At 33.6% G+C, this 25,151-nt stretch overlaps 1 protein-coding gene across 1 annotated transcript in view; it reads right to left on the bottom strand.

Annotated features, from left to right (window-relative positions):
• Smp_106110 (hypothetical protein) overlaps positions 1 to 25,151 on the bottom strand; it is a 51,790-nt gene that overhangs the window by 14,479 nt on the left and 12,160 nt on the right. The window contains exons 2-4 of the mRNA XM_018799189.1: positions 15,067 to 15,191; positions 7,752 to 7,821; positions 1,118 to 1,188 (exon numbers count right to left, since the gene is read on the bottom strand). Coding sequence (XP_018651002.1) covers positions 1,118 to 1,188; positions 7,752 to 7,821; positions 15,067 to 15,191 — 266 coding nt within the window. The remainder of the gene's footprint in view (positions 1 to 1,117; positions 1,189 to 7,751; positions 7,822 to 15,066; positions 15,192 to 25,151) is intronic.

Raw genomic sequence — 25,151 nt, 5'->3', positions numbered from 1 at the left:
GAGGAGTAACAGGCGTAAATAAATAATTAAGATACGTTTTAGTTAAAATTGCAACTAGTTAGCTGATCAGTTAATCTACCTTGGCTTTTGATATTTATAGCAAAACAGTTTAGTGAACATCCTACATCACAATGAAATTGTTATTAGGAGTTACTCTAGTTTACGTCAATAATAAATCAAATAAAGCAGTTTACGAGGAATCGATAACAATGAGTTTCTAATGCATTTATACTTAACAATCCTATCTCTTCGATTGGATTAATTAATAGCTTTTCCATGTTTTCTCATTTATATTTTTATGGTAGCTAAGGTTTTGAAGTTTCATTACGTAATCAATTTGGTTGTTGTCAATCACTCATAAACTATCCTATACAACTTAGTCATTTTCATTTTTGGAAACCAGTATTAAATACTTTTAGAAGAAAGCATAATGAAGGTTTAACTGAAATCGATATCTGTTCACTTATGTGTCTGTCTAACTTGAACAATAAGGATTTTCAAAGTTTCTAAAATTGATAGTTTTTTAATGTGAAGAAATATTTGAGTGTCAGAAATAGTCGCTTATGTAATTGTATCAAATAATGGGCGAAAGCGATAACATTTTTAACGACGCTATCGGAGCTTCTATCTACTTGTGTTAATGAGTTTAATGATGTTTAGATTATGGGTAACAGTAGAATCCGAGGAGAACATCTCGTCTTATTTGAGACACGTCAGGTAATGTATTCAAAATGCCCGAATGTTATCAGTGATTAAGAAATCGAAATCTTTCATGTTAACAAAGAGATATTACATACCTTTGCTATTATTAATAATCTCGATCTTGGAATAAAATAATGAATTTACTAATTATTAATGAGTCGTTAATGATTTTCAAAATTTAAATGAGGCAATGAATTATTTTTCATAATTAAAATCATGAGTCAATTGAAGCTAGACCACCATGGAAAACCTGGAAGCACTGCTTGACGGCCGTTTCGTTCAGTGTTTCCAGGTTTTCCATGGTGGTATAGCTTCAATTGACTCATGATTTCAACTATGAAAATACTGAAATCTCCACAAAACCCGTTCTGATCAATAAATTAATTGACAAACTGTTTTATTGAATTCAACTTACTTCAAATGTTAAAGTTCCATTATGATCTTGATCAAATGACCTGAATACTAATTGAGCATATACAGTTGCATCTAAAATGTAAAACAAACAAAAAATCATTATTCAGTTGAAACAAAATGTAATCTGTAATATTTTAATAAAATATAGATTTAGAATATTACCATATCAACAAAGAGCTGATATTTCGGTTTCTGTCTGCATCAATTATCAAAGGAATATCGGTAACTGCTATGTTTAAAAGGGAATTGAAATTTCTTATATTTAATTTAGAATACAATCATTATCTTCCATTAACCGTATGAATACTTGACGTAAATATGTAAGTATTGTTTTTTTTTAAAAAAAAAAAACTCAAATACCCAAATTGAGTAAGCAATTAAGTGTAATCTTTCGATAAATAAATAATGGTCTAGTGAATTACGTCATTTCTTCAGTGTTATCAGTTTCAAAGTCAATTAAAAATTTGTCGGAATTATTCTCTTTAAAATGAGAAAGTCTGAATATCAAGAGATGCTCATCTTTGATTTCAGATGATTCTGATAAAATAACTGACTGAAACGAAGTACAAAAAATAATAGTTGAAATCATGAGTCAATTGAAGGTAGACCACCATGGAAAACCTGGAAGCACTGGACGGCCGTTTCGTCCTATCATGGGGCTCCTCAGCGATGCTCATCCACGATCCCGCGCTCGCGAGATTCGAACCCAGGACCTACTTCAATTGACTCGTGATTTCAACTATGAAAATACTAAAATCTCCACAAAACCCTTTCTGATCAACAAAAAAAATTAATACAAATTTATTATATTCGATGAGAATTGTATTTTTAGTGGTAAATGTTATGACGCTGCTTTATAAGCACTGAAATGTGAATCATAGTAGCAGAATCAAACCTTGACCACCTTTCCCACCGATAGTAATGAAATATTGGATAGGTATCCACCGACTACTTTATAAATATTGTTTCATTAGGGGTTTTTGTTTGTAATGTATTTATTTACTGTGGATCAATATCGGTACTTTAAATCGAATTTGTTTACTAAGTAATCCTTAGCAGTACAAGTTGTTATTACATAACTGCACCACCATAACGGCACCATCCACCAATGAAATAATAGTTAGATGATTATTTCAGTCCACAGTATTAACTTGAGCTCCAGTTATTAATTTTATATAATTTTCTAGCAATCATTGGTTTTATGAGTAATTAAGAACTTTGAACGGATTCAAAATATACTGAATTTCGTCATCAATCGACATCTTGAGATAAAGTTTATAGTTCTCTTCAAAGGTATGATCATTTTACATCAATTGTAATAACCGTACAAGTATTTCTAACCATAAATCTTCAATACATACATATCATTATTACTTGAGCGTACACAAAATAGTTCAGTGTTCTTAAAAATGAACCTAAATTGCAGGTCACGTGTTTTCTGTAAAGCTGGTACTAATCGTTTTCTGTATATGTACATTTGATATCATTTTCTTAAGTTGTACAATCGTATTCGTAGGTATTTTCATGTATAATAATTAAATCGTCTATTTTATCATAAATTATCTTTTGTAAAACAATCTACAAATACATTTGTATATGATGGGAAAACAATTTCTCCACTGAATCATCTTCATTCTTTGAAGGTTCTGCTAAAATTACTTATTTAACGTTCATGCAATCGAAAAGATAAATAATTCAATACAATACCCAGGAGTTAGGCCTAACAGTCAGGTCTTAATTGGTTAGAGAGTGACCCAGATACTGGTTTCATTCAATCAACATAACAGGTTACTATGTATATTTTATGTAAATATTTTGTATATGTCCATGTCATTTTATTAAATAAGAAAACTATGGAGAGACTATAATTTATGAACGAACCAGTGAAATTAGGGTTAGCAAGTCTTGTATTTCGGCGCGAAACTCGTTCATCGATATAGGAAAATAGCATTTCGGCATTGTAGTTGATGTCAGTTTTGTGACGAAAATGCTAATTCTAATTCCAAACCCTAACTTTTAAGTCTAAACCGTAATATTCTAATTCCTTATACTAATTTTTGACCTTCTTTTGACCCTAGTAGTTAGTTGAGTTGTCACTTCATCGTCCCTTAAAGATCATTCGTAAATCATAATCTCATCGGCTTCGATTAATTATACGGTATTGTGAACAAATATTACTCAGCGACTTCATGCCATTTCATAGATTTATCGATCAGCTTGCTTTATTTGCATTGTAATAATGGAAAATTTGTTGATAATATCATGAAACCCCACCTCTCATTACATAGTTTTTCACATTTTAAAAAGGATCTTTTTCGATTCATTCTTCATTGTAAAATCACAGAATTTACTGTAAATTTATGATCAGAATTTATAACTTTAATCTCCTGCTACTCAGATTGTTTATATCATGTGTTAACCAGTAGGGAGTAATCAGCAGGAGATATTTAGTCGGTAGTTTTCTCCTATTTATAATTATCATTTGAACTAAATAATGTAAATTAAGTTTTGTTTCATAATCAAGATAATGTTGTATGATATTGTATTTAGATAAATAACATTTCGGATAGTTAAGCTATCACTAATTTTATCAAAGACTAGATCAAGTAAGGATACTGATCAGTAAATTTTAGTTATACATATATATATAATGATAAACGACTTTAAAAATTTAAATGCATCCAATTGAATGATTTTTTGTAATGGTTTAAATCATTTCATTGATAGTAAGGACTGAAATTGATCAGTCTTATTTTGGAATATTTGCATCCTGGATATCACTGTTAGCTACCGTCCAACTTTACTTAAAAGTATCAACTTATCTGTTTAGTTTTTTTTCCTTCGTCCTCATTATTGTTAACCCATCTTACAGCAGCTAGATCTGCTGGATAAAACTATTATACTGTTATACTTACATAACATCTTGGTTGTTTTCGGAAATACTGAATTAAAAAAGGACAGTGTAGCATACATCTTATTAAACAGATGTGAAAGTTTTTTAAGAATGAAAACATTTTAAAATACATTTCGTCTATGAATTTAATCAGTTGATTCAACTTTCACTGGATAACAGTCAGTTCATTTGCTTATACAAACACAAAACCACTAGTTCCTTGTGTAGAATTAAACTATTTTAATTAACAAGTATGAATAGTATTGGTAGACGTGTTTACTATCCAAGTATTTATCAATTATAATTATGAAATAAACATTGAATCTGGTTTTGATTAATTTTAATAAATAAAATACTTTTGAAAAAACTTGTGCAAATGTATTTCAGGATCTAATCAATCTACATCTAAGAAAGCTTATGTTGAATATGGTAGTATGGTAAAATAGAGAAAACGTTATCAACAGACTGGTAACACGAATGTATAATATGTCCTATAAAAGAGTAGAATTAAACTACGATTCTTGCTATGTAATTAAGTCTGATATTCAACAACTATAATTTAATTCGTTTTCTATCTGATGACCATTTTCGAGTATTTAACAATCAAGAGAGTAATTTCATATCGATTATATGAATAATTTGAGAGATCACGACGCATATGATAAACGGTTTCCATAGACTTTAATAATACATCTTGAATTGGTTAAACTACAAATAAATATCAAATTGTAGGTTAAGAAATCCCAAAATATGAAAGTGGAGTGTGATCAGAATCAAAATGCTGTTTTCACAGTGTACTACATAGTTTTAGTGTTACTAGGTTATTCGTAGTTGATTTAGAGTGAGTCACTATTTATCAATAATCAGTATCTATAATCTTGTTGTTTGGTAAACTAATCAATCAACTCTGTTCTGTTTGAGCAACAAGTTAATATTTGCAGAATATGCACTGAATTATATAGTTGTGTTTATATTAATTATGATTATCTAGAATACATCTTTCAGATATTTCAATGTAGCACTTAACTAAAGATTACAAAGAAATAAGGTGTATATTTGAAACTTTATTTCTAAAAATGCCACTAAGTAGAATGGTTATCGTGAATAATTTCGTATTAATGCCATGTTCCCACTGACTTTTGATTTATTATTATGTATGATAATAATTTAAATTTCTGAGATGTATGAATAATTTCACTAGACTATTTATGATGATTCAACGGATGCTAATACATTAAAAAGACCCTTTATTCCACTGCTCTATTTCAGAGACAGTGCTCTAGATCGAATTCACTGTGAAGTCATATATTAAAGGATTACTAACCAATTAACCACGTATGCCGAATGCATGAATAACAATGAATAACAATGCATGATAACAAGACTCAACAATGATCACACTGTGTCACTACCAGGAGCGAAAAATATCAAGGAATCATTCGTAAACATTTTCCATCTGTGGTAACTAGGTTTTGCAAGAGTAGAGCAGTAATGGTTGTATTCAAATATTTTACAAGCTTTTCATAACTGCCAGCATAATGTCGAGTCAGTTCAATGCATCAGCTGAACTGATACTGACCTTTTAGAACTTTAAACTATTAAAGATTTCCATTGTGAAAATTAAAACAACACATTGTTCGCTTGCATGTATATGTAAGCGAACGATTGTTTTCAACTAGAACGTCATCAGGCTTTACTCTAATATATATGAATATTTATACGAAAGTATTAGACAAATCAAGGCAATTTGAGTCAATAATCACAATGAAATAGAATACGTCATCGAGCATAGTAGTTAAAAGTACAAGTTGATAGTGGGAAAACAGACGTATTGTTAGTAGTGAGAATATTAAATTACGATAACAAAAGTCTTATCATTGGAAATGGGAGGTCAAACGTCGATAAATAGACTCAGAATAGGCATCACAAAACATTAAAATCATTACGTAATAAGAAGTACGTGAATAATTAGATAGTGGAGAATACAAACGGAAAGAGGCGGAAAATTACAAACAAATGACAACAAAATTTAAAAAAAATAATAGTAATGTCATTTGTTATGTCCGGCCACGGAAGGGATAGAGGGATTACAAATTTCTTCCGTACACATGAATTGGGGTGAGATGTACGGATTCCTATGGCTTCAGCTATACGAAGGAGACGGGAACGAACTCCGTTGGGAAATGATGGAGGTATGCGATAGATCACTCGAAATGATTTCGATTTATCTATATTATGACCATTATCAATTAGATGTGCCAAGATTGTGTATTGTTTTTGTCTGGTCCTTCTAAAACTATGCTAGTAGTTGTTCATTCGTTCGTTGGTTAAGTCGCCTAGTAGTACGCCCGATATAGCTATCTCCACACGAGCAGCTGAACTTGTAAATGCACATAGAAGAGGACAACTCAGGTAACTTTTCCTTCGTTTGAGTAAACTTCGCTAGTCGACTCGAGAAAGTCAACGCAAGATTGGCTGCATGGAATGTCCTGCTAATTACTTTCGATAACCTATCTTTCAGAGTATCGCTAGTCGCATCCTCGTTGAATCGCAGTTTCATGTATAAAGGTTTCTTTCGAACAGTTGAAATCTCAGACTTCTTTCTTGTACCATACTTGTACTTCCTAATGAACGCACCAGGGTAGCCGATCTCTGTCAGTGAGTTATTGATAAATTCCAGCTCCTGACTTAAAGTATCTACTGAACAGATCTTTTTTTCTCTACTAGTGAGACATCTAACCAAATTTCTCTTATATCAGATAGGTGTAAAGCTACACATATAAACCTGTCTTCCTACTATCAACTTGTACTTTTAACTACTATGCTCGGTGATGTATTCTATTTCATTGTGATTATTGACTCCAGATTATCAATCCAAATGAAGACTTTTTTGATGGTCCACTGATCTGACTTCATTTTCAAAGAACGAATGAATTAATTATGAACCTAAATCTTCCATTTCACTTGATAGATTACATAGGCTAACCCCGTTTATGTGACAGCTTTAATAAGAAGCAAAATAAGAGGTTACATTTGATGAATTTATTTCAGGCACTCATTTGTTCAGACAAACATTAAGAATGAGTAGTGAGAAAACCAAGCGTAGAAGAAGGTCGGGGAAGGCGAACACGCCAACTTCATTCTATAAAACTTGACTCGATATTTAAATCCGGATAAAAATAAGCCGAATATAAGTGATGAATAGGGTAGGCAACAAACACATAAGCACATATAAAAGCAGTCACGGTTAATAAGCACATAATTGCTAAGCTCAAAATATGAGTCAAGGGGAATGAGTGAATCGATCTATCTGACAGCTAGAATAAAATATATGGACTTGACATAGTACTAGACACAACAGTTTGATACGGGGTTTTGGCCATAAGATGTTACATACTGTTTAATAATTTCACGTTAAATTATTCCACGATAAGTTATTTGAATTATTCAAGTTTGATTCATTTCATCAAGTAAAGCAAACAAATATGTACATGAAAATTAAACTGTCATCTTCATAACATTTTCAAATGAATGTACGGACAGTGCACTTCAGAGTTTAGATGCTAAAATTAAGGTAATAAGTTACATATAACCATTCTTTTTCTCTATAGCTTATCTAAAAATCATATCCTGTTGCTGAAATCTGTTGGCTAGATTTTATTAGGATTATTTTAAAAAAATGATCAAAGCGTTGTTTAATTATACACCATTATCATCCTTAAAACACGTAACTATCACTAACCTCCTTGAGGGAAAAATTTACAGTAGATATCTTTAAATGAATCTTCGTTAAGTGTACCAGCTGGACATTCCTAAAAAACAACAGAGGAGAGAAGGAAATAGCTAATTTTTAAAAACATGGCTTAAAATATTGAAAATATTTAATTTTCCTTTTAAAAACATTGTTTGAGAGACTGGAAATAAGATACAATGACTTCAATTCTATCAATCTTCTTTATTAGTTTAAAGTGAGTCGTTGAATCAATTGCATACAGTCTCTCATTATGATTATTTCTATCATTTTGTAGATGAATGACATAATAGAAAACTTTGTCACGTTTAATAACTAACTTTATCAATGGAAATTTCACTAAGGTAGGTAATATGTAAAACTCCGCCTGTAGCTCCCCCAGGGGCTACTGCCGGTCCCAAGCCCGGGTAAAGGAGGAGGGTTGGGCATGGGGTTAGCGACCCCATCCCGTAGAAAATCAACTCGCTAAAAAAACGCTAATCAGAAAAAATCATTCAAACCATTCAAACTCTGCCCTGGGAGTAGAAGGAAAAATGACGTCTCATGATGAAAGCCGAGTTCCTTCGGAAGTCATGAGGCCGATGCACCTTCTTACAACCACAGCGACAATTTTTATAGGTACATGGAATGTCCGGACAATGTGGGAGACCGGCAGAGTCTTCCAAATTTCTGCGGAAATGAGGAAATACAACCTGGAAGTGCTTGGAATCAGTGAAACACATTGGACGCAGGTTGGACAACAACGACTGTCTTCAGGGGAACTTCTGTTATACTCCGGTCATGAAGAAGAAAATGCCCCACATACACAAGGAGTGGCACTGATGCTGTCTAGAAAAGCACAAAATGCACTTATAGGATGGGAATCTCATGGACCGAGGATCATCAAAGCCTCCTTCAAAACAAAGAGAGAGGGCATTACAATGAACATCATCCAATCCTATGCGCCGACCAACGACTACGATGAAGACGCTAAGAACCAATTCTACGATAGGCTGCAGTCAATCTTCGAGAAGTGCCCAACCAAGGACCTGACCATTCTGATAGGAGATTTCAATGCCAAGGTTGGAAAGGACAACACTGGATACGAAGACGTCATGGGACAACATGGACTGGGAGGAAGGAACGAAAACGGTGAGAGATTTGCAAACCTATGTGCCTTCAATAAACTGGTCATAGGTGGCACCATATTCCCACACAAAAACATACACAAGGCCACTTGGATTTCACCGGATCACACTACACAAAATCAAATCGACCATGTCTGCATCAACAAAAAGTTCAGGAGGACGATGGAGGATGTGAGAACCAGAAGAGGAGCTGATATGGCATCCGATCACCATTTGCTGGTCGCCAAGATGAAACTAAAACTCAAGAAGCACTGGACAACGGCGCGGACAACATCACAAAAGTTTAACACGGCCTTTCTTCGAGATGCTGACAAACTCAACGAATTTAACATAGCCCTCAGCAACAGGTTCGAGGCCTTTCATGACCTACTCAATGGAGAGGGAACCACCATAGAGAGCAGCTGGAAAGGTATCAAGGAGGCAATCGTTTCAACATGTCAGGAGGTTCTGGGCCAAAAGAAGCACCATCACAAGGAATGGATCACTGTTTGTGCACTGGATAAAATTGAAGCAAGGAGGAACAAGAAGGTAGCAATCAATATCAGCCGAACAAGAGCAGAAAAAGCCAAGGCACAAGCCGAATACACAGAGACAAACAAGCAAGTGAAGAGGAGCATCAGGACCGACAAACGTAAATATGTGGAAGATTTAGCGATGACAGCGGAAAAGGCTGCAAGAGAGGGAAACATGAGACAACTGTATGATACAACAAAGAAACTTGCTGGAAATTACCGTCAACCAGAAAGACCAGTGAAAAACAAGGAAGGCAAAGTAATCAACGATATTGAAGAACAACGAAACAGGTGGGTAGAACACTTCAAGGAACTCTTGAATCGACCAGCTCCACTGAACCCACCCAACATCGAAGCAGCACCCACAGACCTCCCAATCGATATTGGCCCACCAACAATTGAAGAGATCAGCATGGCCATTAGACAAGTCAAGAGTGGCAAAGCAGCGGGACCAGACAACATCCCGGCAGAGGCACTGAAAGCAAATGTAACAGCAACTGCCAAGATACTCCACATCCTCTTCAGTAAGATTTGGGACGAAGAACATGTACCAACAGACTGGAAAGAAGGACTTCTCATCAAGATACCAAAGAAAGGCGATCTGAGCAAGTGCGACAACTACAGGGGCATCACTCTCCTCTCAATACCAGGAAAAGTCTTCAACAGAGTATTGTTAAACAGGATGAAGGATTCCGTGGACGCTCAACTTCGAGATCAACAAGCTGGATTTCGTAAGGATAGATCGTGCACAGATCAAATCGCAACTCTACGTATCATTGTGGAACAATCAATCGAATGGAATTCATCACTGTACATCAACTTCATCGACTACGAGAAGGCATTTGATAGCGTGGACAGGACGACACTATGGAAGCTTCTTCGACACTACAGCGTGCCTGAGAAGATAGTCAACATCATACGGAACTCCTATGATGGACTAAACTGCCAAATCGTCCACGGAGGACAACTCACCGACTCGTTCGAGGTAAAGACCGGTGTTAGGCAAGGTTGCCTACTCTCACCCTTTCTCTTTCTCCTGGTGATCGACTGGATTATGAAGACGTCAACATCTGGAGGAATGCACGGGATACAGTGGACAGGCAGGATGCAGCTTGACGATTTAGATTTCGCAGATGATCTGGCTCTTCTATCACAAACGCAACAACAAATGCAGGAGAAAACGACCAGTGTAGCAGCAGCCTCAGCAGCAGTAGGTCTCAATGTAAACAAAGGGAAAAGCAAGACTCTCCGATACAATACAATATGCACCAATCCAATTACACTTGACGGAGAAGCTTTGGAGGATGTGGAAATCTTTACATATCTGGGCAACATCATTGATGAACACGGTGGATCAGATGCAGATGTGAGGGCGCGGATCGGCAAAGCAAGAGCAGCATACCTACAGCTGAAAAACATCTGGAGCTCAAAACAATTGTCAACCAACACCAAGGTTAGAATTTTCAATACAAATGTCAAGACAGTTCTTCTGTATGGGGCAGAGACGTGGAGAACTACGAAAGCCATTATCCAGAAGATACAAGTGTTTATTAACAGCTGTCTACGCAAGATACTTCGGATCCGATGGCCAGACACTATCAGCAACAACATACTGTGGGAGACAACAAACCAGATTCCAGCGGAGGAAGAAATCAGGAAGAAGCGCTGGAAGTGGATTGGGCACACTTTGAGGAAATCACTCAATTGTGTCACAAGACAAGCCCTCACATGGAATCCTGAAGGTCGAAGGAGAAGAGGAAGACCAAAGAACACATTACGCCGAGAAATAGAGACAGACATGAGAAGAATGAACAAGAACTGGAAAGAACTGGAAAAGAAGGCCCAGGACAGAGTGGGTTGGAGAAAGCTGGTCGGCGGCCTATGCTCCATTGGGAGTAACAGGCGTAAGTATGTAAGTAAGTAAGGTAATATGTAAACTAGGTTTTTATTGATCAGTCAGTCAATCATACTCTATATAGAACCTGGTACATATGTATATCAGTTCAGTTTGTTACACTCTATTAACACAGTGAGATGAAATTCTCAAAACAAACCCTAGAATTGTAGAGAAACTAGCAGTACTAGTGGTAGTAGAAAAGATTGAAAGTATGATGAGAGAAAATAGAAATTTGTGAAATAAGTTTTTTTATTAGGAACTCAGAAACTTGAGACCTAAGAGAAGATTAAGAGTGAATGCATCTGTTCAATTTCGATCGATTTAGAGCCATGCCTCTCAAAGTCTCTAACCATTTGTTACGATAATCACGCAGATCCCAAACAGGTAGTATACACCTACCAATATGAATGAGTTCAACATTCAGTGTCTTTATGGACTGGTATCAATCTTCGTTGTATCACTCCTAACTTTCTCCTAACCTCCTAATACATCAGCTATCACAACGCATCGAGGTCGTCGGCGGATGTGGAAAAGTAATAAGTTTCCCAGTCATCATGCTTGATAAAGATTCACTACCTCGTCAGTATATTTGCCAAACATACCTGGTATTCTGCCTTCAACCTTGAAATTGCTAACTAGATGGTCCCAACAAATATGAGCGAAGAATCCAAGACACCCATGACTGAATCATAGTAACCTACGAGTATCTGCTAATTTTAAAAGCCATATTTCACGGCCACAAAATAGAATGGACTAACCGCTGAGCAGTCGACTCGATTTTCATTTGGTAGATGGATATCTCACCTATGCCACAAGTGACACAAGTTGACAAAAGGTAAACGGGATTTCTGAATCCGTTTACAGATTTTTTGAGACAACAACTCATAAGGGTTGATTATACTTCCAACACAAGTGAAGTGATGGACCTACTCAAATTCTTCATCCTCTATCATTGATTAAGAAGCTGTTACAGACCATTCTTGAAGCAAAACTTGACACTTAGAAGGGAAAAATACACCGCAGATATGCTTGGATTGTTGAGTAAGGCGGTCAGAAGACTTAACATTTTATCAGCGTCTCCAGCAAACAGAGCTATATTATTCTAATTCAATAAGAGAATCTCCTAGTGGGACGATGAGAACGGTGTCTTAATATATATATGAAAAAGCCAAATAAAATTGGGAAAATAGAAAAACCAAGATGAACACAACTTGAAGTTGTTAATTGCGTCTACAGTTCACCTTAAGATTTAACTCGACCAGTAGTGTTGGATTAGAGAGCTAATACACATATATAGAGATGTGCAGTTAAATAACAAATTCGCTGAAGAAATTCCTTCGCTGAATATCTTGTCTTCGATGTTTCAATAAACACTGTGAAATTACACTTGTAATGTTTCGATCAATCTGGTGGTTTGAGGATTGAAATTTTTAAATTTATTTCTATTATTCGTTAGCTTTTAAAACTGTTACAAATTACTGAGTGTACATTTAAAATGATTTTAAATATCAGTGAAAGATGTCTCAGGGTTGCAAGTCTAAATATTTGCTGCAGATAATTAAGTTTTACTTTTTTGATGAAAACTAAATGATTATTTCTAATCTATATGAGTAATAAATAGATTTAATTACCATATATACGATGGTATACGAAGCGATCTCTGTTCAGAAAACTTTCATTAAATAGTTAGAGTCAACTCAAGTGTTTCAGTTTTTAAGTGAACGATATGAAATGAGCATCAGTTTCAGAAAAGATTTCAGTGTAAACGTGTATAAACCAACTCCCACAAGTTGTTTTTTAAAAAAATCGGGCAAGAAAAATTAATTTTAACTATGGGTATTTGTTTATGCTATTTATCTGATGAGTCCATAACATATTAAATTATGGACATTTTCAAAATGCACAGTTAGCTAGACTAAAATGTAGTAGAATTCTTTATAGACTATTCTTCGTTACTCAAAAGTAGTCATCATGATGGAACATAAGATATCCTTCTTAAAGCATATTAAGAGTTACGTGCGTTTAAAATCTGTGTACATTATTCTACATATTAGCTATATCTAACAGAATTTATAACATTGATAATCATTCATTTAGTATTGTTTGTTTGAATCTTCCCATCGATGTTTAGGACTGCAACTGGTCAGTCTCTAATTGGCATATGTGCATACTGTGCGTATTGCCTCGATATAGCCTTAATTGGGAAGATTCAAACAAACAATACTAAATGAATTTAAACTTCACTCCATCTCACAAGCAAGTGGCTAACAGGACTCAGTGGCCGAGTGGATAACGCGATGGCGTTTGAAGCGAGGGTACTGGGTTTGAGTCCCAGAGTGAACATCAACTCTGAGATGCAGGTACATCCAGCTGACGAGTCCCAAATAGGACGAAACGCGCGTTCTGGATTCCACTGCTAGCCACTATCCATGTTTGCTTACAATTGATAATCATTATTTGTTTGAATTACTCAGTAAACCTTGCATAAGAATGAAGAAGTAGAGAATTCTCTTTTATTTCGTTTTATTAAATCAACTAAATAAGCTGAAACAGTTTCTCATTCTCTTACATTCTACTCTGTTTATTTCATAAAATTCAAAGATGATTTATTGTTATGTCTGCCAGTCTATATTGGTTATATTTAGAATGAAATAAGGGTTACAAAAAATCTGGTTTATCAAAAGTCAATAGATTAACAATTTTATCCGTGGAAGCGTCTTTTCTTGGTCATGTTAATTTTTGTATATATATATATATATATATATATATACTGTCGTCAAACGGCTTATTGATCAGAAGGAGTTTTTGTGGATATTTCTATATTTACATAGTTGAGATCTCGCGGGTGCGGGATCGTGGGTGCTCACTGCTGAGGAGTCCCATAATAGGACGAAACGGCCTTCCAGTGCTTCCAGGTTTTCCATGGTGGTCTAGCTTCAATTGACTCATGATTTCAACTATGAAAAAACTGCTTATTGTTTGCCATGAAACGATATTTTTTTCAGCTTTCTCAGTAATTTAGTTAGTTGAGTTCTGGTATGAAATTATGTAGATTGTATCTAAGACGTAGAAAGTTGGTCATTTAATAAATAACTAAATTGTCACCAATGAACACTGATTGGTGTTAAGTTCAACCAATTTTGTAAATCATTTTGTTTAGGAAGAACTGATTGTTTCTCTACTATTCTTTCCTAACTTGAATATTATCCAAAAAGACTAAATGGAATATTGTGAATACTTTGATATAAAGCTGTTAATGCTTTTATTATTGAATATACCAATGTTTTTAGTTGAGATTGAATGTAGTGTTTCATTCTTTGAACAAGTAAAATATGTTGACCAGTAATGATTCTTTGACAGTGATTTCATATTCAATTTAGTAAGAAAACTTATTGTTGATTATAAGGTTTGTTTAGTGCTTTTATAACTAAACTTCCATATACAATCTGTAAAACTAGATTTCTTTCAAGTTCATATAGCATCCAAATAGACGAGTGGACTGTACCTTGAGAAGCAGTAGCTAATACTGGGTGAGTTGTCCAACCTGAGGTAACGAACACAATGACAGGAGTATTTGTACGTTGTACGGGGCTTGTATTTATTGGTGGCTACATTAATTCAAGGAATCAGTGAAAGATCCCTACTAAATTATTAATTTTAGGATTTAGTTATTCAAGTTATGTCTTAAATTTCACTAACATAATAGTTTAATAAGTGAAAACTTTGTAAGATCTCAGATAATAAATATTAAATATAAAAAGAAATTTTACTTGTTTAAATCCTTGATACATAATTTGTAATTCTTTTCTTGAAAATCTTGTTTTCCTTAACAATGTTTTAATACCAACAGGTTTATGTCGAACAATATGACTTTCTGGTTCCTCATAGTCTGTTTCTATGAAATGGAGAAAAATTAATATAGCGTATAAAACAGGGAAGATTGAGAAAAAGTTAAAATATATGATTTATTGTGAAAGATTATGCAGCAAAATATTATCACTTGTTAAGTAGTTAATAAGAGTCATCAGGATTGCCTAGACCTAAGTTTCGAATCAGTTGGCATGCATCAGCAAGGAGTGTTTGCATTCTTAGTAAAATTGATGCTGAGACGTTATTGTTCCGACCAAAAATAGCTCAGTGATAACGTCTTATAATGTGAAGTTGAGTGACCTGAAGTTGAACACATCAGAGAGGGTCAATTTCTTCACGATTGCAGGTACTCTTTGCTGAATAGCGCCAACTGTCAGAAAACTAAAGTTTAGGGTCTCCTGGTAGCTTTCTTCAACGGCCTAACATCTCAAAATAATGCCCAAGGTGATGCATTCCTCAGACCACTAACCAAACTAATTTGACCGATATAATTCAAGCAACATTAAAGGACTAACGGTGAGATAGTAAAATATTTGTAGTATCTCTGATTCTACGAAAGAACACTCAGAAAGAGCAATATCTTCCAACATCTCCAATTATGGATTGCGGATATCTGAGAAATCTCAGCCAGAAATTATTCCTTCCACCAGAAACTTCAGCTTAACCGTCGATGTTGTGATCACTTTTATGATTTTCTGTGAACTCTGTGCTTTAAAATAAGGGATATCTCGGTGGTTTATTCTTTACACATGTTTCTTATATATTTTCTGAATATCTATATATCATAGGACATTTTAACTTAATAACTCCAGTACTTTCCTGATAATAATGCTTTGAAAATACTAAATCTCCTCAAATAACCCTTCTGATTATAATAATCATATGCTCACTAGTGACTGACTTAGAGAGGTAAATCCAGGAGTTCTAGTGAGAAGCAGTGACCAGTGGAGTTCAAACCACGTCTGTTGTGAGATAGTAACTCACTGAAGACATTTGTGAATGATTGCTCAATTTTGTGGATTGGTTGAAGTTAGACATTAACACAGTTGGATGCCTGCCAGTTCAGTAGTCTAGTGGTTAGGCGCTCTCGCGGTAAACTGTTATAATATATATATATATATATATATATATATATATATATATATAAACTATAATTATTTATGTATATATTTTCCGAAAATTGATTTTCTCACAAATAAATAAGAAAAAATATTTTCAGAAATTAGTTTTTTTCTTAAATAAGGTTTTACAAATTTCTTTTATTAAATCTGTTTTGATCATTATCATCAAATCACTGTTTTCTCATTAGTTATATATAATCAATAAATTTGTACATTATTTAATTACAAAGAAACAATAATTATCAATATTGTTTATCATTTTATGATCTTTATATATGTATATATATCATGTTTTATAGGCCGAAACATTTAGTTAGAATTCAAAAGAATTAAAGACAGTTGTTAAGAATAGATGAAGATGTTTAGCTATGAATTTGATTCAAAAAAGAAGAAAAGAAAAAACAATTCTTACATCAAAGAAGACATAATCATATACTCTTGCTGAAAGTTTATTAGATAAACTTAGTAAATGGGTAAAATTAATGATTCTGATTGAAATTATAATAGCAGCTACAAACTAGAGTATTTTAGATCAAATGTTGAATAAAGCACTTAAATGATTTTGGATCCGAGTTATGTGACGTTTTCTGTTAGGTTGGTCCGAAGTCTTGAGTTCACTTAATGACAGGTTATGTGAAGCGTAGAACATTCCATACATTCTCGGTTATCATTATTGAAATTCATCTTACTATTCTAAATACGTAGTTATCCTTACACCGATAACGTACTTATACTTTTGAGTTGCCTAGATTTTACTTTACAAGTATTTAGAAACGTCTTCATATTATATGTTTTCACTGAATAGTTAGGCATGTGAACCACATATAATAAAGCCCTTTTATGATAAGCTTACAACCTACTGCAAAGATAGTTCCTGAACACTGAACCGAGCCACTTCAGTGGTTAGTACATGTTTATCTACATTTACACATTGAAGAAACGTGTATTAATCATATTGGAACTGTTATGACTTGTGGCCTTGTACCCTATTATTATATAACGTATGATACTGCCAATTAGAGAACAGTGATTAATCGATCAGACCAATGATGCGTAAACCCATACTATCAGTCTAGAGTCCTTATCGGGCTTTCTTTCTGCCTAGCCTTGCCTGTTAAGTCTAGAACACAAATCTCAGCCTCTGCGATATAAATCATGTATTTCAAACATACTGGGTTTATTTACAAACTAAACAGACCACATCACACCATAAAATAGAAAACATTTGTACAAGGTTTAGCCAAATGTGGCCGTGAATGTGTGAGACCATAATTAATTAACTTGGCATAACTCAGAACGGTAAGTCGTTTAATAATAGTTTATGGGTCAAAATAAAGCTTTTAATAAGAGGAGTATAGATGTACATAATCTAGCTACTAAATAGTTATAAATTAAGAATATATGTATAATATTTGCCCATAAATAGTTCTCAAAAGTTACCATTCATAATTCTCTCCGAGATATAACAAGAACCTATGCATCTCACAAATTGTGTTATAAAAAACATATCTCACGAATAAAACTAGTCAAAAGCATTAGTTCATCAAGACAAATTTCAGTTAATCGGCGTCGAGACACATTTTTAAATATATTTTGATGAATATTCATCAGTTAAGTGGATAAATAAAGAAGATTTATTACACCATTCTATATTTTGTGATTAGAATATTTTTCTACAGTCAGACATCCGGTACAGAATAAGGCGATGACTATTCATTGAATTAAAATATATAACTTAAGTTAGCTTATCTCATTATCGCCAATGTGTAATTTTATAGAGAAAGCCTAGAGTTTAAAATAGCTAAGATAACTTCTCTGATGTTTGTCAGTTACTCATTTTTAGATTATGTACTATTCAATCTCTCCAGGATCCAGGCAATCAATGAACGTTTAGTGTAAAAATATTGTTAACTGTTACCCGACATATACCCCTGATAATTCTACTTATAGTAATGGAAAATGTTTTCTTTTTTCCGTTTGTTTATCAAAATCAAAGTACCCCAATTTATGCAAAATTAGCATTTACTAGGCGTCATAAATGTACTAACTATATGTGAACCAAAGAATTGTAAGCCATGTATTGTATAAGCTGAACAATCTCATCTTGAATAGGGATTTTTACTATCCTTAAAAAAAACATCACATGATTAGAATCTCTTACCAGCAAAAATTAATTGATAAAACTAATATTTAATCGGACGTTTCTTTTTTGTTTTAATCGATTAAGTTTTGGTTGATACACTGTAATCCATTTGAAAAAAACTTCAAATAATCAAACAAGATAAAGTCAACAATGATGTCAATACACAAAACATAATTTATTAGTATGAATTGGATGTTTTAAACGCGTTCATGTTATAGTGGTAGTGAAAAAAAAGTAGATATCCGTTGGTTAGAGAGTTAATTTATTAGTCTATTCCCTTTTTTAAAAATAACTTTTGTAAATTGCACAAATAAATGTACTAGACAAAAGAAAACAATCTTAGATAAACACGCACATTCAGAACCTTTTACGTTATATATTACTTCGGGAATACTCTAGCTTTACAGATCAGTTTTAGAATGAACTTGAGAAATTCATCTTGAACCAAGTCCAGAATGAGAAAGGAAATTTGTCGAAACCATCAGTTTCGAAGGTAAACATTATATGGATTTTCATTTACAAAATATATCATCTAAGATCATTATCATTCATTCATGATGTTAAGATCATGAGTTCAATTCCTAGTAAGGTTATAATCATACTTTTTTGAATAATTAAATCTAGAACAAATGAAAGTTTACTGTTTCTTGATTTTTAGTTATTCTATATGCAAAATCAGTGCTTGATATAATCTTTCTTTAAATTGAATCATTTTTTATAATTCTCAATGAAATATAACAAAACATTAATCAGAAGGGGTTTTGTGGAGATTTAGTATTTTCATAGTTGAAAGCATGAGTCAATTGAAGCTAGATCACCATGGAAAACCTGAAAGCACTGGACGGCCATTTCGTCCTATTGTGGGACCCCTCAGCAGTGTGCACCCACGACCTCGCCTCGCCAGATTCGAACCCAGGACCTACCAGTCTCGCGCGCGAGCATTTAACCGATAGATCACTGAGCCGGCATCCGATGGTGTTAATGTCTAACTTCAACCAATTCATGAAGTTGAACAACCGTGGTCTAGATTCAATTGACACATGCTTTTAACTAAGAAAATACTAAATCTCCACAAAACCCCCTCTGATTATAATCATATGCTCACTAGTGACTGACTTCAAGAGATAATTCCTGGAGATTTAGTGAGAAACAGTGACCAGTGGAGTTCAATCAGGTCTATTGTGAGATAGGAACTCACTGAAGACAATTTGTGAACGGTTATTCAACTTCGTGGATTGGTTGAAGTTAGACATTAACACCACTAAATGAAGGCTCAGTTATCTATCGGTTAAGTGCTCTGGCGCGAGACTGATTGGACCTAAGTTCGAATCTGGCGAGGCAAGTTCGTGGGTGCGCACTGCCATAATAAAACGAGTTGGTCTTCCAGTGTTACCAGGTTTTCCATGTTGGTCTAGCTTCAATCGACTCATGCTTTCAACTAAGAAAACAATAATCATCGGTTATGTTTCATAGTTCCATTAACTCATACTAGATTATATTGACCTTATTTTACTATATTCTGATTGGTCAATATAGGTTTTGCATGAAATTTTTTTTTCTATATTTTATAACAGGATTAGATCATAAACTAAGTATGGTAGATTTTTTTTTTCTTTTTTGTTGAAATAAGGAAAGGACATTAATAACCCTAATCAATCTATATGACTTTTCTTGTAACAAACATATCGACCTACTTAATCAACATTTATAATCAATCAATCATTAAAAACAAAAACAAAAAAGAAAAAGAAAAAATAAACAATAAAAGATGACAGTAAACATAACAATCATATATCGGTTTAATATTTGCTCTAGATTCTTTCAATGAGATGAGTTTCTATTTATTTATTTATTCATTGTTCTATTAAACAGGAAGAAAGAAATAAAGTAAAGATGTTTATAATCTGACCTTAAAAATACATAAGATTAAGTCAAAGACAATTTCCTATTCTTATTTTCAGGTATACCATTTTCTTTTTGTTGTTGAAAGGAAATCGATACTATAGGTAAATTATTATTTCTATACAATAAATGGGTTAATTTCATTTATACTCTTTTTAATTGCGTGCATAATGACAAAAAAAAAGAAAAACAACCGACTTTAATTAGATACATTGTAGAGATTTAGGTTAAGCTGCTGATATTGTTGTTGTATTATTTAGTTGTACATTTGATCTATCATTATTCAAAGAAGTTAAAGACCTTGATTATCAAAACACATATTTTTGTAAAGGTGTTTATATGTGATCAAGTTTCTGACATTATTGTGACATCATAAAAGTACTATCTAAAAAGTATATCTACATTAAACTAAGTATAAAACTCGAAAAGTTATTCAGTAAATAGCTTTGTTGCTTTACCAAGTAAATATTAGGAATCAGAAGTTGAATTCCATTTTAAACTAGAAATAACTGAAAAGGTGTTTCATCTTCATTAGTTGTTATTAGTACCTGTCTACAATTCCATACGAAATAAAATTGAATAACTAATCACTAATCTGTGAACTGAATAGTTGTAAAATACATTTTCTGAACATATAATAAGAATTCTGACGCACGGAGTCAATGAAGTAGGAAGTGAGACAGATATTACAGGCGAAAATAACTGATAGTTGAACTATATCGCCAGTTGACTCAAATGAAAAATGTAGATAATTGTGTCACAATACGATTATTCACTGGCGGCGCTTTAGCTAACATGTATTATCGAGAATCTGATAAAACTGGTCCACTATTTTGTCATAGTATATGATTCAACAATGTATGTCTAAAACCAAATCATAGATCAAACTCAAGGCCTTCAAGCTTCAAGAAGATCGTTGAAAGCCCAAACCTTTAATTTGAGGTCAGATGATTTACATGTACAGAGTTAGTTAGTTTGTGCTAGCACAAAGCTAACAATCACTGCCAATAATGCTAGCTTTTCTACACCTAATCTAACTGAATTTCACTGGTTACGATTGTTCATCGGGACAATGAACGTTTTTCTTTAGGTTAACTAATTAAAAAAGATTCACATAGTCACCTTTAAACATCTATTTTATGAAAACAGTACTCTAAATAGAAGTAGTTATTTGATTTTTCTACGACCAGATGAACTAGAAACTGTAAGGTATTTTTCAACAGATCTAAAATTTAACTTGAGAAATGTAGTATAGTGTATTGTTTTCAAAACGATATAAGCCAATAAATATTCAAATGATATTGAATAAATTAGCACAAACAACATATATTAAGCTTTACAGTCAAAAAGTCAGTCATCGAAAAATCCAGGAAATCAGCCCTGATATTTTCAAGCATATAAAAGCTGATCTAATTTTGTTATGTTTTAAACTTTTGCCTGGTTGCATTTACTAAGATGAGTGAAAAATAGAATACAACACTCGGTATATATGAATGATGATGTATAAATTCAGGTTGAATGTTTTTTTATTAGACAGAAAAAATTATTCAAATGGTAAATTTGCAAAGTTTTCTGTAAATCATATCGCAACAGTTGTCAGTAACGGGTTGTGGGGATTGATGAATTTCATTGAAATCATCAACCGATCAGTATTAGACCAGCAAAAGAAACCTGAAAGCACTGAGCAGCCGTTTCTTCCTAGTATAGCACTACTCAGAAGTTTGCATCCACTACCTTGCACGGAAGAATCGAACTCAGAACCCTAAGCCTCGTGCGCGGGCGCTCAAACCCTAAAACACTGAGTCAGTATCTAACAGTGTTAATGTATATTTTCAACTAATCCACAACATTGAGCAACCATCTTCTACTGTCTTCGGCGGGTAGCTGCCTCATATCCGACACGACTTAGCTCTACTGATCACGCTCTTCACTAGAACTCCGGAAACTTGCTCTCGAAGCTGGTCACTAGTTTTCGAAAGACGATTTAACTTCAGTCGGTTCATGATTTCCATGAAATCCAACAATCTTCACAACCCTCAATGATAATTGTCCTGTGCTCGATAGTAAAATTTTCAGAAGACGGAATGAAAGATAAAAATTACAATACTTTATTTATAACTAAGACAAGATTAGAAGTTTTGCTGAGGAGTCCCAAAATAGAACGAAACTGCCGTCCAGTGCTTCCAGGTTTTCCTTCAGTTGACTCATGATCCCAACTACATAAAATTACTAAAATCTCCACAAAACCCCATTCTGATAATGATCATATGCTTACTAGTGACTGGCTTCAAGAGGTATTTCCTGGAGTTCTAGTGAGAAGCAGTAACCAGTGCAGTTCAACCAGATCTGTTGGGAGATAGTAACTCACTGATGATATTGGTGAATGGTTGCTCAATTTCGTGGATTTGTTGAAGTTAGACACTAACACGATGGATGACAGCCGGCTCAGTGGTCTATCGGTTAAGTGCTCGCGCGCGAGACTGATTAGTCCTGGGTTCGAATCTTGTGAGGCGGGATTGTGCATAGGCAATGCTGAAGATTCCCACCATAAGACGAAGCGGCCGTCCAGTGATGCAGGTTTTCCATGATGTTCTAGCTTCAGTTGACTCATGATCTCAACTACATGAAATTTCACTTTGTTAATGATTTCCTTTTTCACAATAAAATACTGAAGTCTTTTTCATACAGACAAGTCATCAAGTTTTCGTTCGAGTTATTTTTTTTAAAGTACTTAATGGAAATTAATGTTTTATGTTACATACACAGTAAATTAAAGTTTGTTTAAGCCACAATGCAATCCATTATTAACATAATATTCTAAAATAGCAGTCTAAAAGTAACCAGTCTATCATTTAGCTACATTTTCTAGTTAGACAAAATGATCTTCAAATTTTCCAATTTTAAGAAAGAATATTCCACTTAGCAATAGATTCTAAAAGCATTCTTAAAATCTATCCAAACTGTCATTTTGTATAATCTTATAAGAAAAATTATTCCATCAGAGAACTCTTGATAAAACTTTTTATTTAAAAAGAAATCAAATTTATCTTATAGACGGTATATATATAAATAATTGAGAGAAATTCTTTAAAAAAAGTAACTAGGAAACAAAACAGAAACATCAACAACAAAGAATAAAGGTATGCACATCATTGAAATCTGTATTTTAAATTTTGCTCCCCTTTTCTTTTTGTTCATTTATCTCTGTTCTTTTTTGTTTGTAGATGGCGAAAATTTAGAAAATAAAAATGAAACTGTTGCTATTTTTAAAAATGATCGGTTGATTTTGTTTTGTTTTTCTTTAAAGGGAATAACATACGTCTTTTTTTTACTTTATTTTTAAATTTTGTACAAAAAGGAATGAAAAATTTTTTTTATGTTAACCGCTTTATTTATTATTACAGTAGTGAATTTTTAGAGGAAAAAAACAAAACCAAAATATACGAATGGATTTTAGTTTTTACAGACTATTTTACTGTTATAGGATATATATATATATATATATATATAGTAACTAACTAATTTGTTGTAGAATATTTGTATATGTTAAAGTGTATAGTGCTCAACATACTTACGCCTTGTTTTACCAGCGTATAAACAAGGGCGTATAATGCATGAAAGTTTTCGATTTCTCTAATATAGTTGTTCAATATTTTGGGTTTTAGCTCATATCAAAATCACATTAATAAATGCCCCCAAATGCTTTGGTATGGCTGAGAGTTGGTAAGGGCCACCCTCCCTCTCGAAATGCTCTCACATGGCCACGCGTATATAGCCTCTGCCAGGGAATTCCTACTCACTGCCTTCTCTTGGCGGGGTGTAGTTTACGAAATTGAGAGGACGAAAAGCGAATGTAAGGCGCTTTAACCGGGTTGGTGGACACGGAGAGCTCACCTAGGGGAGTTAGGAAACCCTGATTACAAACCAATGGTGTACATGGACTCCAGTATCCTGAAGGAACAAATGGTGTACGAATCAATCGTTGGTCACCGACCACCATGGAACTGCATCTCCTTACGATGTTCCACTGCCTTGTGGATTAGACCTTTGGGTCAAAGGCTCGGTGTGTGGCCCCCTGAGAAAACCATCTACTTCAGTCTGGGCACCTAGGCAGTATCACAGCCCTCATACAAATCAAATGAGATTTGTGAGGCGCATATTTATCTGGTGCCCCATTGTACCAATATTTATGTGTTTAAATAAATAAATACATTAATAAATAATGCAGATAACATTTATGATTACTTAAAGCTTATTGGAACTAGGATAGAGGAGACACTTATCAATAGATGAATAGCCCAAGAATAAGTGATCTAGAAAAATAAGCAGCCAACCAAACATTAGGCATACAATGTTAAAAAAACTTTCACTACAACACTAAAATTCACTTGATAAACATTGTTCAGTGAAACCCCTAATTAATCTATCTTTGCAATAGGCTTGAACTCATAGACACTCAGGAAATACGTGAACTACCGTTGATGGTAATCATATCATCATGCACATTACATATATTAATTATTACTTCTTATGTTTAGAAATTTAAAAGTCGTACACGTTGTTCTACAACCTCCTTAATGAATTGACATAGTAACAATGATACCAAGTTTAGAATTTCGAAATAAATTAGATTTTATAGTATATATTCTTTAGTCAAAGTACATTTAAAATAATGAAGTAAATATAAGAATTAATATACTAGTTTATGAGTACTTCAAAATGCAATGATCTAGAGTTTATTCACTAGAATTTTTATAGAACTACTCATTAATTCTGTAACTGAACATTAACCAGTGTTATTCAGTTTTCATTGAATGAA

Source organism: Schistosoma mansoni, chromosome 3 (assembly GCF_000237925.1).
Source record: "Schistosoma mansoni strain Puerto Rico chromosome 3, complete genome".
NCBI lineage: Eukaryota > Metazoa > Platyhelminthes > Trematoda > Strigeidida > Schistosomatidae > Schistosoma > Schistosoma mansoni.
Note: the sequence above shows the minus strand (reverse complement) of the source record. Positions and strands in the feature narration are given on the sequence as shown.